The 16,506-nt window shown below is 34.2% G+C and overlaps 1 protein-coding gene and 1 long non-coding RNA gene across 2 annotated transcripts in view; both read left to right on the top strand.

The window, feature by feature from the left end:
• LOC132562314 (uncharacterized) overlaps positions 1-16,506 on the top strand; it is a 491,282-nt gene that overhangs the window by 158,407 nt on the left and 316,369 nt on the right. The window lies entirely within an intron of this gene.
• The window catches only part of LOC132562315 (caskin-2-like), a 149,601-nt gene that overhangs the window by 35,598 nt on the left and 97,497 nt on the right, over positions 1-16,506 (top strand). The window contains exons 3-6 of the mRNA XM_060227054.1: positions 934-1,031; positions 2,533-2,678; positions 11,461-11,687; positions 14,467-14,575. Of these exons, the coding sequence (XP_060083037.1) occupies positions 934-1,031; positions 2,533-2,678; positions 11,461-11,687; positions 14,467-14,575 (580 nt within the window). The remainder of the gene's footprint in view (positions 1-933; positions 1,032-2,532; positions 2,679-11,460; positions 11,688-14,466; positions 14,576-16,506) is intronic.

Below are 16,506 nucleotides of genomic sequence, written 5' to 3'. Positions count from 1 at the left end.
GTATTATACCCAGAAATAATGTTTTCTTTGTTGTAAAAATCATTTGAATGCTTACTACTTCACATGTGCAAAAGAAGTCAGTAATTTGCCAATAGTGTTTGATCACAAAATATTTTGTTAGCCAAAAGATATATTGACTTTTCTCATCCACTCAAACCATTCTTTGTCTCGCTGATAATATTGATCCAGAGCTAATTGATTTGTGAAATTGACCTTGATTCTTCCCCATGATTCACCTAGCTTCCCCTTCAGATGCCATTTTGGTCTTTTGACCTGTACAGTTGATCATATGTGAAAAAATTCAGTTTATAACACTTATTTTGCTGCTCAGTGCCCTTTTAATTGATGTGTCTGTCTACCTCATTACCTTGTTTGCCCATCAGTAGCTTATTTGCTCCCCTCAAAGGCTTGTATGCCCCCAAGTGGCCAGCTTGCTTGTTAAAATACCTTGTTTTGCCCCTTAGTAGCTTGTTTGCTCCCCTCAATGGCTTGTATGCCCCCAAGTGGCCAGCTTGCTTGTTAAAATACCTTGTTTGCCCCTCAGTAGCTTGTTTGCTCCCCTCAATAGCTTGTATGCCCCCAAGTGGCCTGCTTGCTTGTTTAAATACTTTGTTTGCCCCTCACAGCATTTTTTTCCCTCTCTCAACAGCTTGTTTGCCCCTCTCAATATCTTGTTTTGTCCCCCTTTATATCTTGTTTGCCCATCTGAATATCTTATCTGCCTCCCTTACTAGCTTGTTTGCCCATCTGAATATCTTGTTTACCTCCCTTACTAGCTTGTTTGCCCATCTGTATATCTTGTTTGCCCCTCTCAATAGCATGTTTGTCGCTCTTAATAGCTTGATTATCCCCCACAATAGCTTGTTTGCCTCTGGTGAGTTTACCATTACATAAGACAAAATAAAATTTCTATCAAAAAGTTTTTTGTTTCAGCATGTCAGCTTTGCACCAGGCAGCCCTGGTTGGAAACCTGGACATGATGCAATTACTTCTGGAGAATGGGTCATCTGTCAGTATACAGGACAACAAAGGTAAGGCCTGGTCATCACAGTTGCTTGATAGTTAGAGTTTCAAGTAAAAACTTCCAAATCTTAAGGAAAATAGGTAAATAAATGTTAAAGAAAGGAAAAAATAGGAGATTTTCACCACATTTGATCAGTGATAAATATATACTTGACAGTCCCATTATTATTTAACACCTACTGCAGTTTCATTTCTTTGAATGAGATATCTTGAGGTCTTTTCTTGGTGTCTTGTTTCTGTTATGTTTTTTGCACCCAAGACAAATAACCCTCATTTCCTGTAGGCTGTCGTCTTCACCCTGAAAACAAAGCAGAGCTGAACTAGTAGTCCTGGCCTTGTCATCCATTGTTATATATCGCTATGTGAATCATCTGATAGAATGTGCATGGCCTATCTGTCCATCAGTCCAAGACGTGCTGTTGTAAGGAGAGGTCAAAGAGGTGGAAGTTGTGATTGACAGCTATTCACACATACGTATTTTGTGAACAATAAGTTAATGATAGATATGTATATGTGTAATAGTTCTCCTCACATTCCACCTTCAGAATCCTCCTCATATCTCTCTACCTGTATAAGTTCAGATTTAAAGCAGCATTTTACTGTTCAGATACAGACTTATATGCATATATTGCTTGTAAATTGTAGATAAAATATTTTGGTAAAATTTGAATTTTAAAGAAAATAAAATCAGTTTTTCTGCTTCTGATACAATCCGAATGTTAAGAAAGAGAAAAATCTGTTTGTTGAATATAAGTGATGATGGTATATCTTGGTCAGGGATTATATCAGTGGTCAATATGTAAGAGATCAAGGTCATTATTACAAGGTGTAGACTTACTTTTCTTGATTGCAGTAAATGCCTAATACTTGATTAAAATGACAAAAATATTAGGTAATAATTTCTGTTATGTAAGGTGAAATAGGTCATTGCATGGTACTTTGAATTTTCTGCTAATCACCTGCCTCAAATTTGATCAAAGAGATGTTTCATAATTTTAATTTTCATGTTTTGCTGTGTCACTGCTAAATGTTATCATGTGAACGTGTGGAATGTTTGGTATATGATTAAGTGCTTGTTATCTGCCTTCCATATAATTTCATTATCTCCGGAATTGATACCTGATATATATATAGTATCTATACTGTGATGTATCAATTTCATGTAAAATCATGAGATTATTTCACTGCTAATTCAAGCTTTATGTAAATAAATGATAAATACCAACGAAAATGTATAGTCTTGAAAATGGTAGACTTAATGATGCCTGTGGTTTTGTTGTCAACCTTGTTCCCATTTAAAAATGTAACATTACTTAATTACAAAAGATTAAAGTTTGCATTGTGGGTGTCCTTGATGAATTTACCCTTCCAGAACATATGGTCATTTTCACCTGTATACCTTTCTTTTGGTCATATCCTGACCATTGATTTTGAGTTTGGATTAAGATTTTGATGATGTGGTAGTATTTTCTTGTTGCATGGAGATAAAATGTTTGTTACTGCCCACAGGAATGTTGGCTCTTCACTATGCTGCATGGCAGGGAAAGTCAGAACCAGTTCACATGCTATTACAGTGGCAGTCCCCCACCAATGAACAAGCGAAAGAAGGCGAGGCACCACTTCACCTCGCCTGTCAACATGGTCACTTCGATGTGGTGAGTCTACTTCTCTTGGCTTCCTCAAAGACACTGAATTGTGGTAAAGGTGTCTCATATTAAATGTTTTCTTCATGTAGTAACTCGACATCCTACTGACAATATGCTCTATAGCATACTGATGTTCCTACAAAAATGATATACATCAATTTCTGGCTGACAAAATACAGTTAAATACTGATAGTAACTGATTTTCCACTGACATTATGGTGCTTTTATACTGAAAAAAACTTATTTCCACTCATGAAAAAATCTTTTACTGATTTTTAACAATCCATTGATTTATATAGGATCTGCAGATTAAGCACAAAAATGCTCACATGAAAATGTTTTACATATAGATACAGGATCTTAAATGAGCGATCTTTTCATATGAGATTTTATGAAATGAAAAGTAAAATTTACTATGTAACAGGCCATTTATGTTATGAATAACGATATATTGAATATATGCATTAACAGGTACCAGCATATATCTTTTAATTCAGTTCCTATCATTTGATACCATACCAGTTATATCATCTGTCTAGTGGTAATACAATAGTTGACTGAAACACTACTTCCCAGCAGCTGAAGCAGGATTGCAAAACATTTGTTGCTCTGTCAAATAGCAAAGTCTGTGGCTGTATTCTGGAGATTCCATAGAAGAGACACATTGCATGCCAAGCAGAGCTTACGTTTGATCAATAATATAGAAGGTTGGAGATTGTCTACAAAAGTGCTAAGGTGTTCAGTGATAGCCATTGGGCCATTTCACATTCATCAGCAATTGGTAAACCAACATCCTGAGATTAAAAGGACCTTTATTACAACCCCCACATAAGTGATACAGCCAATTGCAAACCAACTTGAGATTAAATAGATCTATGTTACAGCTCCACATGAGGGATACAGGTGCTTTTTTTAATAAACACTGTCCATCAGTCCCTTCAACGGTCTGTCCAATAACTTCTTTCCAGCGGTAAATCCTGTATATTTCACATGGTGATATACTTTGATATGGATATACACATTATTATGTAATATGCTACTGTAGCACAGTGTTCATTGTCATGTTAATATAGATAACAGATGGATTTGTTATAAATGAGGGAACTAATAATGAGTCAATGACATAAATTTACAGATACACAGCAGAGCCTTTGCTAGCCTAAGGATGCAGTATATTATAATACTTTATAATGATATTTCAAACTTCCCATCAAAATTAGGTGACATGGGCATTGTGTTAAAATTTCAATAGATTAAACAGATTTTGTATCATTCAGAAAGGGGGGTTGCCAATTGGCAATTGGCAATTGTTTAATTTGATAAAAAAAGAAATATATAAATGGAATATAAGTCACCTAATTTTTTTTATCTAAACATACCTGCTTGAATATCAATTCCGCACTTATACACATGATCATCAAACACATTCCAAACTTTTAGATAGCTCAATTCTAAATAAGTTTCCGAACTTTACTGGAATAATGTTCATATTAAAGTTACTTAACTGGAGCTCATCATAGTGCTATAGACATTGTTTTCAGAATCTTTGAGGAATCAGTATGCTGGTTTACAGTTAACAAATTTTATACACAAGGTATTGAAGGCTGTGTGAGTTGATATATGTATTAGAAATCACTTTCAGCTGAAGACACAGATGTAAGAGTTATTTCCCCTTGGGACTGAAACTTTTCAAACCCAATGATGAGATGAATCTACAGTTCAACATATCAAAGATGTTGATACAAACCTTGTCCCTGTAATGTTGTCTATAATGGTGTGTTTGAGTTGTTTTCCTTTTTGTCTCTCTCTTACTCCAAATCGGAAAGTAAAAATATTTATATACAACATTGTTACAGTAGATGATTGTCAATTGTAATTGTAATCAACACGACACTTTATGTAAAGTCAGGTTGAAATAAACTATCAGATATCCGTAGGGAAGAAGGCTTTGTAAGTTTTCATAGAAAATTTTTAGTAGATTTCTGCGGTAAACTTTTTCTGTAGGTGGTTAATTTTGCAACATATCATTTCCACATCAAAGCTTGTATGCAAAGAGTGCAGGAACAGCGTTACCCACTGTAAATGTCTCACCTGAATCCACATTCTTATCTAGTCTTATCTTAATTGACCTGTTCGAAAATGAAAGAAGAGCACAAATGAAATAATTTGTGTGTGGTTTCATTTCCAGTCTGTGATTAAAGTGGACTAGTTACATTGTACCTAAAATATTTTTTTCCCATTAATTCTCAAGGGACCAAAGAAATGAGTTTCATGGTAAAATGAATTATGTAATCACTAGAGTGTAATATTGCGGAGACCATTCCTAGCTTGGGGACATCAGTATAACTTATTTACAGACAATAATTTGTGTGACTACAGATGTTCAATATATATGGCAGTGACACCTAAGATTGATGTTACATGTTCCTGCTCATTTTCTATTTATTACATTTTATAGACAGCATACTGCAGCAGATGTGTGGTATATGAAAAATGACACCACTAAATTAATATTTAATAATTGGCAGATATTAAAGTTATCATGATTTTCTTAATTTTTTCCCCAAAGACACTTGCAGATATTTTTGCACCTTGCAATCAGTTCATTAGGTTCAAGAACTTGAGCTAATGCTGAAATTAATTGACTTTATAAAAAATTGGAATTACTAAATATTGGATAATAGTCAAGAGATTTTAGATTTTTTTTCACTTCAAATTGATCAGCATGGCAAATCTTGTGAAAAACAAATAATAGATACACAGCACAATGTCATTTGTGCAAAAAGCTGAGGATTTCTAATGGTATCCTGCTGCCATTTGACAAGTATAGGTGATACTTTCATGGATGTGCCAGCATAAGTGAAAATCTAAAAGTGTTTTCTCTCACAAGTGATGTACAAATGCATTTTAAAGGGAAACTGTGAATGTGAAAGTGAATGTTCTATTTATCATGTTATTTCATGTTATGGTACAGAATCTTAATTCACATCCTCCTAATACATATTTCAGATTTTCTTTGTGGTTGTAATATATTCTGCCATTTCATTGGTTTAGCTCTAGGAATGTAATTTTTTGCTGGTAATGACTTTTGTTTTGATTTTTTTTAAACTGTTGTGAAAAAAATGAAAAGTTCCAAATATTTCAATGATAGAAATTAAGAAAACAAATTAGAATAATACCAATTATGTCAATTGTCAATATCTGATAATTTTCACAGCTCGATTTTACAGTAGAGGTGTTGACTAGTCAGTCTAAGTTGTAATCGTAAAATATCAGCAAATAGTTTTATGTTGTAGATATCAATGTTACAGCCAGAGTTCTACCTAATACACAGATAGATGGATGTCAATTACTTAATGATTTATACAAGTTACTCAACCATAACTGACAGGAACCCTGTGTTTATCGAACCCTAACTGACAGATCCATAGATAGATATATACATAAATAGGTGTAAAGTTCACGACAAACATATATCGTAATTGTGTGTAAACTTCTTTGAAGTGGTTCCCATGTGATTTTGTGTTCATATGGTAATAGAGAAAGTGATTAGAGATAGTAGGTGTGATATGTGTTTTGAACATTGATGTGCCTGGTATATCATTAGTGATGTATATAGTTTAGGATGTAATTGACATTATCTTATATTGATCTACTTAGTTTACCTATCCAACAAATTACTGTCATATGGTAATAAATTTTGTATCACTGATACACACAGCCAAGAGAATCCTGTATGTATCCTTGAATACACTGTAACTCTCCTTACCTCTTGTGATGTTTAAGGACCTGCCTGTGTACATAGGTTGATTCTCTAGACTTTCCATCCTACAGATGTCAGTACAATTCATGTTGGTTTAAAGACAGTCAGGGTAGCTGACCTTTGATGCTTTACTAAAAGAATGATGCGTGTAACTGTCAGCCATCTCTATGTGGTATTTTCTCCCATATTTTGTCTTAATTTGGGAAATATTATACTTTGCACAATGCTTACGTTAGACAAAAGCTGTTAATAAGCAATTTGTACTTCTATTTGTTATAGAAAACGTTATTATCACCTCAGGACTAAACGTAGATGTGGATGGTTAGGTTGTGCAGTGGTAATGCACTCACTTTCATGGATGTTTGGGGGGACGGGGGTTGCGGTCACCTGCCCAAAATCATGGGTTTTCACAGGTACTCCTGTTTCTTCTTACAATAAGACCCACTACATGCTTACATCCAGGCAAAGAAAATTGATTAATTTAAGTTGAAATGTCTTGTTTAAAAATTGTTGTAAAAGAAATGAAGTTTATATTTAAAAGTACAAGTCAAAGGGGAAGGAGGGGTTATAAGGATGTTACCATTAAGTCAATGTATGTACCTAAAGTCAAATTCGTCGATTACAGCTCTTACAGCTTCATTCCTTGACAGAGTTTTGTTAAAACTGTACACACTTGTGAAGGACCATAATATCTGTCACAAGTCCAGGGTTGTGTATGATTTAAGGTCAAAGTCACTGTTACTTTTTGTAGAAAATCCTTATCAGTGCTTTAGAGCCTTGATTTCTTGATTAAGTTATCAAACTTTAGAAATATTTTAGCTTTGAAAAAAAAAAGATCAAAGAATTATGGGTGCTAAGATCCCTCAAGAGATCTCTTGTTATGTGTGATTGGCTTCCATCTGATGCTATCATATTTTGCACCACTGATTAATTATTGATTTAGCTTCCTCTCTGATGCAGATGTCCATTTAACCTTTTGGTGGATTACGTTTTTTTCCTTTGGGAACTAGTGCACATTTTAACTCCTTTGCCCATACTTAAATGACTATGATTGATACATATAATCAGTTAAAAACCTGTATTTATAAAACCTTAACATTGATGGTTTGATTGTGCGAGATTAATTAGACCTTGTTTGGTCATTGAAATGAATACGCTATTCAGATATGAAATCAAAATAGGATGTTGTCGTGTAACAATTGCATTGATATGCTCATCAATACTTTTTACTCATACATTGATGTACTTGAAACGGTCCAGTATGGTGACTAATTTCACGTCTGATTTATGGCAATGTCCAGCTTGAATCGGTGATGTGTGAATAACAATAATCCACAGTCAGCATTTCTTTCTGTCAGTGTTGTGACTTTCCACATGACTGACTTCACACTGCGACGACCCTGATGCTCCAATTGTCAGATAATGCACACCTGAATTGGCTTGGGATTAATTCTGACAGCAAGGTCAGAGTATTACACATACAATTTTGATATGATTGACAGTTACTTCAATTGTGCATTAAATTATTTCAGAAGTCCTTGTGTGTGGTGGTAATTCTAGTACAAGGGTGTGATCAAGACAGCACTAAGGAATGTTCTTGTATGTTTTGTAAGCCAGAAGATAGATAAAGGGAAGTAACTCTTTAATTACCAATAAAGAAATGGGTATTAATGATAGAAACCAGGTTTAAAAACCTTATTGCTTTTTTGTGATGGCTTGCGTCTGATCCGTGTTACCTGTTGGCAGTTTGTATGTAACGTAAGTTGGCGTTAGTTTGGCTGTGCCTTGATGTACTGGGTGTTACCAAAATGTGGTTCGTTTGTAGAAAACATTAACAATGGGGGTAAGTTGGTTGATGTTGCCAGACATCGGAAGGAAATTCCATGCGTAAACTTATAATGGGTGCTGTAATTCTGTACACATGTGTATAGGTACAGATCTGTTTGTTTATATATACAGGTGGGACGGTATTAGTTATGCTTTCCAGGACTGGCTACAATCATTGTACTAGGGCTGTTAGAGTCATTTGGTACACATATATAGGTTAAAGGCCACACGGCATTGTCTCCGGTCAAAGGTCATAATCAAAAGTGTCTCAGTCAGTGGTCACACTAAGCATTGTCTCCAGTCAAATGCCACAATCAGTATTGTCTCCAGTCAAATGCCACAATCAATATTGTCTCAGATAAGTCTCAATCAGGATTGTCTTAGGTCAAAGGACACAGGATGATCTCTGATCAATTTTAAAGGTTACATACAATCTGGATCATCTGTGGTCAAAGGTCACAATCACGGTTGTCTCTGATCATCTGTTACTAATAACAACGTCAAAGGTCACAATCATAAATATTTTCGTAGTGGTGTATAACATTCAGTTTGTCACTACAAGGTTAAAGTTCTAAATCCTTTTGTCATAGGTCATAATTAAGCTGACATGTTTGAGTTGAAAGGCCAAAATAGTGGTCCTTATTGTTCATGTCATCAACTACACTTAAACAATAGGTCAGAAGTCAATATTGGAGTTGTAACATGTTTAAAGCTATAATATACAGTTTAAAGTTCAAATTGTGATCAGATGGGTATTATGTATTATATGATAAGAATCATTTACAACCGCTGAACATCAAACTAAAATCATATATGGCCAAGGTCACATTCTCATTTCAGTTGTCTTGATTATAAGTCAAGAATAGACTGACAAATAAAAATACAAATATCCAACAATGACCCCAGCTGATTCTGTCATATTATGTCTAGTTCCTGACTGTTTATCCCCAAGACTGCCTGCATAATAAATTGATATTATACTTATGATGTGTCATATTTGTTTAAAAAAAACTGTAAAGAATCCAGTAGATGAGGTGGAAAAAGGTAGGGGGAGGGGTGTGTGTCATGACTTCAAAATTATCCTTATAGACTTTCCTTCATGTTGACGTTCAAGATGATAAAAACAATTTTCATTACGATTTTTAAACAACTCCAGGCTACAAATTGACAAGAGATTAAGATATTCTATGTGACATTTACAAATAGACAGATTACTTTAAGCTGACAGGCTGCATCATAGGGAAGTCAACACTTTCAAAAGTACTGCTAGTTTATGGTGAGATGAAGATTTAATGCTCTGGAGCTTAATAATCAGTGGCTGCACTAGGAGTACCTGCAGGTGAAGTGTTATTGATCTTATAATGGTAGAAATATTGTAGATGGTTATGTATCAGCTTTTACAAAGCAGCATTAGGTGATGTTGAAGAACTCAGTTGATCTGTGTTGAAGCATTATATAAATTACTTAATTTCATTGTCAAGCCACAAATCTGGCAACTGAAAGCATTGATCAAATTTGGAGATATTTTTTGCATGGAATTGATTTGGTTAAACTCAAAGAGATTACCATGTAGAATATAATTACATCATCATGTTCTCCTTATGGCACACAATTGATCAGGACAACAACAGAATAATTTGGTAACTAACAAATAAGATTTTCTTGTTACTATCCTTGACAGCCATAATTTTATGTACCCACACTTGACTGTCACTATTGAGGTTCCCTCCCTTGACTGTCATCATTTGAGATTTCCTCCTTTGACTGTCATCATTTGAGGTTTCCTGCCTTGACTGTCATCATTTGATATTTCCTCCCTTGACTGTCATCATTACAGGCTCCCTGCCACGACAACCATCATTTGAGGTTCCCTCCCTTGACTGTCATCATTACAGGCTCCCTGCCACAACAACCATCATTGGATGTTCCCTCCTTTGACAACCATTATTTGGAGTTCTTTTCACACACACCCATTATACAAAGAAAACTAAACTTGGGATATACTCTTGTATCCTCATTTCTTAAGGGATTTCAATCAAACTATATACATATATTATATATGAGGATGTTTAGTCCAGTGTTTGGTTCCCACAACTTTGTGTTCAGGCTTCCAAGATCAAGGCCGTTATTTATAGGAAACTAATTCAGTGACATCCTCTTGTGGACTAATTCTTATATCTTTTCGCCACACTAAATGTAAACATTATAAATTGATCTTTCATGAGAGTGCCCAGATTGTGGCTCCAAGGTTAAGACCACCATATCTATCGTTAAAAATAATCAAGAAATTCAGTAGCATATCACATTAGTGACTTCACATCTTAAACCTTTGATATTAAAAAGTAGCATTGTTTTTCTGAAGTAAATCATGTTAACGATGACTAGGGGTTAAAGGTCAAGTTCATGTTGGACAACATTGTTTTGCCCGGGGTTGAAGAAGTCTCAATCCTGGTGTAGTGTAGAGTCTTGGGTTAAGTTTATTTTTCAAATCCTCTTTGATTAATCAAGATAATTATAAATCAGAGTACAGCATCATTGATTATCAGATATTTAAGTTGACTTCTGGATTATGATTTCTATGAATTGTAAGTTTGTTGGATGAGTCACATTTCCCTGATTTGAGTTTTTGCTTGTTACGGTGTGAACTGTAAAATAAAATTTACATATAGTCATTACACCATTATCAATATGCTGTTCAGTCTAATAGCAGACACATGAATTCCACTCCACCATAGTTGTGAAGTATATTTTAGAATATTCTCCCTACAATCTAATTTTGGTATTCTATAAGAGTTATTATCACACAATGTGTTATTGAAAGAAAAAACTGGAAGACAATAAGCATTTAAAGAAAAGTCTTAATTAGAACTTGTCACCATAATTGCTGCTAATATTTCCTATATGGTAATGATCACTGTACTGAGTAATCAATTCTTTTCACCTCCAACCCAATTATACTGACTACATCTTTACTGACTCCGTATAATTTTGATGTAACCCTGTGAAAATTGGATCGACCTTTTGTAAGCATGATCATAATATCTTTTGCCAGCAAAATATTCCTTAGTGATATCCATATTTGGTCATGTAAAATTTAACTCCTACCAGATGAAGGACAAGGATGGTGATAATTCAATGATAATTAGATGGAAGTAAATACTTAAATTACTGATGTATAATATGTCTTTGTTACAATTCCAGGTAAATCTGCTACTTCTGCACCATGCTAATCCTACCATTGTAAATAAGGAATGGAAGACTCCCCTTGACCTGGCCTGTGAATTTGGAAGATACCGGGTTGTTGATTTACTTCTCAGGAGCAATCTATGTGCTGGCCTTCTGGCTGAGTCACCTAACGACATGATTGACAACAATCGTACAACTTGTATCCATCTGGCTGCTAAAAATGGCCATATTGAAATCATCAGGTAAATATTTGGATATCCATACTGATGTATTCAGATGAATGAAAAAAATTGCAGCCATGACATTTGTGAGATGACTACTGCAGAATATAGCCATGTCAGTAAAGTTTCCTGATATTGATCATCAAGGCCCAGGGTTGTTTCATTAATTAATTAAAAATTTAATTCTTTTACTATTGTACAATCAATTTCCATCAAGGACGAACCATAACCATAACTGTTTTAATTCTGTATTTAAAAAGAAATAAAGAAGTTTTAAATGACTTCTCATCAACAACATCACTGCTACTTGCAGTCGTTAGCGCTCACTCAGTGTGTCATTGTTGGTCAATAAGCTGTTTGTTTCTGAGGGATCTCTTAATTTATTATCAAAGAACACATGATGAGAAATACAAAATGCAATCTAAATGGCTCTTCCATTTACAGAATTACATTGTCAGAAATGAATAACTCATTTTTGTTTGGATTGTGTTACCATCTACACAATTCAACACAATGTGTAGGAAATGTAATCACAATCATTGAACTGTTGTGTTTATAGCATGTACAATTAGAATTTGTGCAAATGGGGACGTTTTCCAATAAAATTTTGCCATTTACAGTTGATATAAATGCCAGAACAAGACAGGTCAAGGCTTAAATGAAATAAACAATTCAGTGCTTAAATGAGATAAAAAAAAGATTTAACAAGACTTATATTTTACTTTGACATAGTGATTAAGACAAAGTATGGTAAGAGATCTCCAGCTCTTTTCCCCCCATAGTCATCTGAAAATGTAAGAGTTGTCTCCCCTGTGACATGTACTGTCAGATAGATGTGATGTGATCTAGAACATTTTTGAGAGTTCAAGATGAACTGAGAACAAATAAACTTGGATTTTTTTCTTTGGATAAATTGATTTTCTGTAGTAGCTGATTAATATTAGATATATATTATAAAAAATTGTGATCAGTACATTGTTCTAGTGCTGTTACAATGGACACCTGTGCTTATATATGCTTAACTAGGTATTTGATATGAATCTTAGTGAACAGTTGTATTGTAATGTGTTAATTTGTGTTACTGTTTAGTATTTACCTGTCCTAATCTGATTACAGGTAGGTGTACAGGGTCAATCAATTAAGTTGTAGCACCTGTTCATGAGATGCTTATCAGTTGGCAGGTGTGTAGAGGTTTATGTTGGCTTGTGTATTCAGCTAAAGTACCCTTATATAAGGACTGTTATGTACAGATTCCAATAGCAATTTGTAATCCTGTTTGCAATGTAAATATTTTTAACAATTGGTGATTTTAGATTAGATGATTAATAAATTGATGGCTAATTATAATTGATAAATATTAAGTGATTAATTGGTGTGTATTAATGGTCCTCAGTTTTTACTGTGACTATATATCTGTTATGTATACCTACAGTACAACAGTACATCAGACTATCTGTATCAATGTTTATATGATCATCAGATACCCAGGGTTATACAACTGAAAAACCCCAAAAGCCTCATCATCTGTTTGTTTATTATTGGTCTATTCCTTAACAACTCTCATGATCACGCTTTTTCAGAAGTGCAGAGTGGATACTTCTCAGTGCCTTTGTTAAGTCTGTTTGATTTTAGGCTTCAGTCTACAATTTTGACATTTAAGAATTTGAATGCAATTTGTCAGAAAATACTGTAAAGATCTTTCTCAAATTTTCTCTTTAGTCCCTTGTTAAACCTGTTTGATTTGGAGGATTTCACCCTATTTTTGACATTTAAGAATTTGAATGCTATTTGTGAGAAAATAGTGGAGGGATTTTTCTCAAATTTCATATATTAGTCCTTTTGGTTAAATTATGTTATATCATTAATCACTCACTTGTCAGTGCTACAAATTATTACACATTACGAAGAAAGATGAAAAAAGATAAATATTCTGTGGACCCAATATAGATCCTATAAAGTATGTACAGCTAATTGATAGATAAGATGCAAGAATCACACCTGTTACCCACATGGTTTGATCATAACAGGTTACTAAACCTTGTTTTCTACTTTTCATTTTAACCATTTCTTATTTGCTACTTTTAGGTAAAAGTTCACTTTTTGCCGTATTGTTTAGTATCTATCTACCGTATAGGTGATTATCTTCACAGGGTTGATATTTGCACTATTTCACAGTACATTAATGTAGTAACATGAAATAAAATAACGTAAGATATATAAAATATCTGTGAAACAATGAGACATGTGTATTAAGATATCATTTTACATCCCGATCACAGAACTTTGATTCATTGAAATAATTGTTTTAAAAGAAAATCATGAGAATTTTGACATGAGAAGATTGCCAGCTATATGGTAAGTGAGGTGGGTCACTCTTTCTGTTCCCAGACTGAGACATACAGATATCTTTAGCATTGGCAATTTCTGCTCTTTACTTAGCATAAAGTATAAATAAGTTAGTGGTGTTGGTTGCCATAATAATGTGACCTGGTGGGATGTTACTCTACCATGTTCAAGTGGTGTCGGTTGTCATAATAATGTGACCTGTTGGGATGTTACTCTACCATGTTCAAGTTATGACATTTCAGTGTGGTGGCACTATAAAAGTATCATCACTGGCACTCTCTCCTGTTGACACACTCTTCAAGCATTTAAAACACTTACAGATAACAAGCGTGTCTAATGTGCTGATATATAAACATTACAAAAAGCAGTTATTAAGGAGAATATTTGTAAAAAATTATGTTAACCATCAAGCGATCTTGGTGATTTTGACTTATACTTGTTCAATGGTTTGTAGGTTACTGCTACAGGCAGGTGTAAATATCAACAGATCCACACTGCGGGGGACATGTCTACATGAGGCAGCACTGTGTGGGAAAACAGATGTCGTCAAACTACTCCTGGATGTAAGTCTATCAAAGTCCACTTTATACTATAATATACGCCAAACATTTATCCAAACTGCAGATTGTAACCATGCATATCCTAAGGTTTTCTACAATTTCAACTAATTTGATACTTATTCCTTGTACAAAAATACATGTATTGGAAAAGTCAAATGTTGATCTGAGATTTGTATAGACATTTTATTTAAGCTCCTTAGATTGTAAATCAGTGGGACCAACAATAGACCTCTTTTGACATAAAGAAAACATGTCACTTTAGTACCCGGGCATATTAGTGGTATAATATCAGTATTCATAATTGATTAGAAGAATTCCTAACATCTTAACAAAGCTAACTGAAAAAGTTCTTTATGACTGATAGTGCCATTTTTCACAATAGAAAAAATAGCTGTGACAATTTTCATCATTTATGTGTGTATCCAAGAATGATTTTTTTAAATTTTTTTTTTTAAGTTTTGTCAGTTTTGAGTTGAGCAATGATCTTTCCAAAAGTAACAGGAAATGAAAAGCACTGGTCTTTTTTTAGTTCAATTGAAGGATGATATAGATAATAGACCTATTCAGCTACACAACAGAGTTAAATCAGTAACAAGTATTTAAGAGCTGAAAACTGCCACAAGAGTTTGTCACATAGTTTGTCACATCATTGATCATTGGTGAGAAATTTTATAACATGTATCAAATATTCAATGCTTGTGTTTTCTACTATTCCTAGATATTGTTATATTTGTAAAAAATAAAAAAACCCACATATAACAAGACAACAGCAGTACTGACATCCTACACAAAACTATCTGTCATTGAAAATGATCCCCTGTATTTATGAGGGTCATTGTCATTGTAATTTTTATCAGCTATCAAATACATGTACTAAGTACATACAGGGTTATGATGTCCTGTTGGTATAGAAAGGACATATTGTCCCATGGCTTGTCCTTGTATAACCTTCAAACACATTTCTGTGTTAGTGATAATCTTATAATTAAGATGATAGTGAGGTTTGTTTGGCTAATACTATGTAGGATTTGAAGTGTGATGGTTCAGGTTGATATGTGTTGGAGGTTGGCAGCAATGTATGTAAAGGAAGAGGAAGAAGGGTGAATGGGGGGGGGGGGGGGGAGTAGTAGATAGAGTACTGGTATGTAACACAGGTTATCACTGACATCCATACTATGTACAATCATCCCCTTCTCCAACTACCGTAACTGTTTCCTCAGTCACTTGGCCAGCACTACCGCTCCTGCTGAAATTAAATGTAAAATTGTTTATTATTACAATTGAATTTTCTCTCTTTAATCTAATTTAGTAATAAAACTGCTTTAACTGTTTAGTATCACATTTCAAATTTAATAGTTATGAAATTGGTTGGAATTTTGAACATTTGTACCAAGTTTGTATATCATTGTCTGCCTACAAAATCAGTGGAAGGATATCTAGTACATGTAAAAGGGAAAATATTTTCTTCAGATCATAATACAGTCTCATATTTATACTAACTATAATAATTTGTATCACATGAGTGGCACATGTAATTCCTTGTTATTCAAACACTTACTTCTTTATGTCAGTAATGATTTTTGGTCGGGTGGGGCAGTGGTTACGCACTTCCCATTCATCTAGCCATTGGGGTATCATTCCTGGAACAGATGTGAAAAGTTAGGGGGTTACATGTCAGATGACAAGGGCTGTCTTCAGGTACTCTGCTTTTTCTCCCACCCTAAGACTCCTTCTGCACTTACATCTTGGTCAACAAGAGTGATAAGTAATTTGTTTCACAATTGTTGTAAACTAAATAAAGTTTATATTATATTAATGTTGTATGAATAGAAAGGTGTTTCTCAGTGTTGTAGAGAAAGAAAGGTGTTTCTCAGTGTTGTAGAGATAGAATGGTGTTTCTCAGTGTTGTAGAGAAAGAAAAGTGTTTCTCAGTG

Source organism: Ylistrum balloti, unplaced genomic scaffold (genome assembly GCF_031769215.1).
Source record: "Ylistrum balloti isolate Yb309-2 unplaced genomic scaffold, AGI_CSIRO_Ybal_v1 Utg371392, whole genome shotgun sequence".
In the NCBI taxonomy this organism is placed as follows: Eukaryota; Metazoa; Mollusca; class Bivalvia; order Pectinida; family Pectinidae; genus Ylistrum; species Ylistrum balloti.
This window is presented reverse-complemented; position numbering and strand designations above follow the sequence as displayed.